The 3289-nt window shown below is 48.8% G+C and overlaps 1 protein-coding gene across 1 annotated transcript in view; it reads left to right on the forward strand.

Annotated features, from left to right (window-relative positions):
- The window catches only part of UBE2L6 (ubiquitin conjugating enzyme E2 L6), a 17971-nt gene that overhangs the window by 7926 nt on the left and 6756 nt on the right, over positions 1-3289 (forward strand). Inside the window, exon 3 of the mRNA XM_007953862.1 lies at positions 992-1178. Coding sequence (XP_007952053.1) covers positions 992-1178 — 187 coding nt within the window. The remainder of the gene's footprint in view (positions 1-991; positions 1179-3289) is intronic.

A 3289-nucleotide genomic window follows, 5' to 3' on the forward strand; every position in this document is an offset into this window, starting at 1 on the left:
TTGGTCCTTAGAGCTCATCTAACCAAATTGTACCCATTTTTCATACTAGGAAACTGAGGCCCAGAGATAGGAGGCAGCTTGCCCCTGGTCATACAGCAAAAGTTAAGATCAGACTTTTCTGACCCCGAGTCCAGAGCCTTTTTCTTTTGTTGATTTTTATTGTTGTTGAAAATATACACAGCAAAACATACACCACTTCAACAATTTTTACCTGTATAATCCATTGACACTGACATTCTTCAAGTTGTGTTAACCATTCTCACCCTCCTTTTCTGAATTGTTCCTTCCCCATGTATGTACTCTCACTGCCCCCTAGGTTTCCTGTCTGGCCTTTTGAGTTGCTGTTGTCAGTTTGATCCCATATAGATCATTCATTAGAAGAGCACAATGCTTAGGGCAGGCATACCTTAACAATTAAGGTAATCTGTTGTTTGGTTTAAAGAGGACTTTAGGGGATGTTTTTGGATTAAGGTTTAAAGATTATCTGAGGGCAATAGTTTTAGGGTATAGGCTCCAGAGAGTTTGGATTCTATGAGATTTTGAAATTCTTTTTCACATTTCCCCCCCTTTTTGCCAAGACTCTGGCTATAGATTCTTTGATCAAAATATTCCATAGCAGGAGCAGGGCACCATCAAGTTCTTCTGGTCTCATGGCAAAGGAAGCAGTTGCTCGTGGAGGCCCTTAGCTACACATTCCGCTTCCTCCTCCTAGTCCTGACTCCCTTCTTCCTCTGTTGCTCCAGGCAACTAGAGACAGCTCAGAGGCCTTTTGCAATTCCACCCTCTCACTACTCCATGGTTCAGTTGTTGAGTGAATCCAGGTGCCGTCCGTACCTCCTGCTCATGATTCTTCCCAGGAGCGAACAAGAGAATGCCTGTGACCCTGGGATGGGGGTGGGAGGAGGAAAACCAGACCAGGGCTCCAGGAGGAAGGTGGCCTTTGCAGAGCAGCTGTGCTTGGAACTGAACTTGGCCCTTCCTCTCTCCACAGGACCAGCCGCCCTACAACCTCAAGGCCTTCTGCCTGTGCATCACCTTCCCCGAGGAGTATCCGTTCAAGCCCCCCACGGTGAAATTCACGACCAAGATCTACCACCCCAACGTGGATGAGAACGGACAGGTGTGCCTGCCCATAATCAGCAACGAGAACTGGAAGCCGTGCACCAAGACCCGTCAAGGTGTGGAGCGGGCACCAGTACTGGGCAGGGGTTACCGGACTGTTTGCAGTGGTAGTGGTGGTTTTCAGGTGCCATCGAGTCCCCTCTGACTCACGGTGATCCCCTGTGACAGGGTGGAAGTGCCCCACAGGTTTTCTCGGCTCTCATCTTCGTGGAAGCAGAACCCAGGTCTTTCTCCTGCAGAGCCATCGGGTGGCTTCAAACGGTCAGCCTTTCAAGTAGCAATTGAGTGCTTAACCATTGTGCCATCAGGGCTCCTTGATTTGTGGTTAGGAAAGCCCAAAAGGGGAGAAGAAATGATCGTGGGTCTCAGCTGAAGCGATCGTCAGGTAGGAGGGATGCTGCCAGAGACCCTGGATGGGTGACCTGCAGACGCACAGAGCGCCTTTGTCACGGGCCTTGGGAGAGAGGGGCAGCTTGGCTGCAGGGGAGGTGGCTCAGGACAGGAAGACCGGCTCTCTCTGTGACCTTGGGCAGGTCTTTTCCTTTCTGGCCTCAGTGCCCTCAGCTGAAGGGGGTTGGTCTCATGACGATGATCTCCATCACTGAGTGGAGCACTTTCAGCACTGAGCTCACACACTGACGTCATTTAAGCCCCAGCAACCCCATGAGCTAGTGCTCCTACTGACCCTGATTTATAAGGGAGAGGGCACAGAGGCGTGTGAGAGCGGAGGCAGCTGCCTGAGGCCACACAGCGGGCAAGCAGCAGAGCTGGGATTCGGAGCCCTGTTAGGCCGACCCCAGAGCAGCTGTCTGACAGCCCTTTCTGCCATGATGAGATGGCCTGCAGTTGCCCTGTCCAGTACAGTAGCCACCTACCACATGAAGCTGTTGAACAATTGAAATGTGGCTACTGTAACTGAGGAACTGCGTTTTTCTTGTTTTCGAACATACAGCAAAGATGTGTTTTTTCTCCAAAGACATAATTCTACAGTAAACACTGATGTGATTACCTAGTACTGCTCTGACAAGAATATACCACAAATGGGATGGCCTTAACAAACAGGAGTTGATTCTCTTGCAGTTGGAAAGGCTAGAAGTCCAAGTTCAAAGTGCCAGGCTCTAGGGGCTGGGTGAAAGCTCCTCAACCTTGGGCTTCAGCTCTGCCTCTTGCTCCCGGCCCACTGAAGCTAGAGGCCTCTCTTCACTCAGACAGCTGCTGGCCGCTGAGGCTAATAAGCCCAGGGTCGACAAATAAAATGGCACAGTCCTGATGTTACCAAACCACATGGCAGGCCGTTAATTAAAGTCCATTGTAAGTCCCAAGGTCAACAGAGCAGGCTGCTGAACAACAACACGGCTACATGTAGGGTCCAAGTGTGCCATAAACTGGAGACTATCCCCAAGATTTCTCCTTATATACAGGAAGCAGACCACATCCCAAAGCCAGCTACTCAGCTGCCTGTGGTAGATTCCACCATGGAGTTGAGTGCCAGTCTTATCATGGGGAATAACTACTACCAGCTGCCCAGCCACTCAACCAGGCCCAGACAAGCTGACATACAAACTTCACCACCACAACACACATATATCACCAGTTGCTGTCAAGTTGATTTCAACTCAAGGCGACCCCATGTCTAGGTAGAACTGTGCTCCATCGACTTCTCAGTGGCTGGTCTTTCAGAAGTCAGTCACCAGGGCTTTCTTTTGTTGTCGTTGTTGAAACATATTTATTAATGAAGATCTTGTTGTTGTTATGTGCTGTTGAGTCGGCCCCAACTCACAGCGACCCATCCTTGGGTTTCCGAGGCAGTATCACTACAGAAGTAGATTGCCCGATCTAATGAAGATCTTACCATACTGTATATATATTTTGTTTGTTTGTTTTACTTTTATTGTGGTAAAAACATACACAACAAGACATTCACCAACGTAACAACTTCCCCATTTACAGCTCAGGGATATTGATGACGTTTTTCATTTTGTGCCACCATTATTCCTACCCTTTTCCCAAACATTCCACCACCATTAGCATAAACTCAATGCCCCACAAACAAAAGCTTCCCCTTTCCTCGTCCCTCTCCAACCCCTGGTTGTTGTTGTTGTTGTTGTTGTTTGCCGTCGAGTCGTCCCCGAACCACTAATAATCTTTGGTGTATATATATATATAT

This window comes from Orycteropus afer, unplaced genomic scaffold (genome assembly GCF_000298275.1).
Source record: "Orycteropus afer afer isolate SDZICR_OR568_19922 unplaced genomic scaffold, OryAfe1.0 scaffold00419, whole genome shotgun sequence".
NCBI lineage: Eukaryota > Metazoa > Chordata > Mammalia > Tubulidentata > Orycteropodidae > Orycteropus > Orycteropus afer.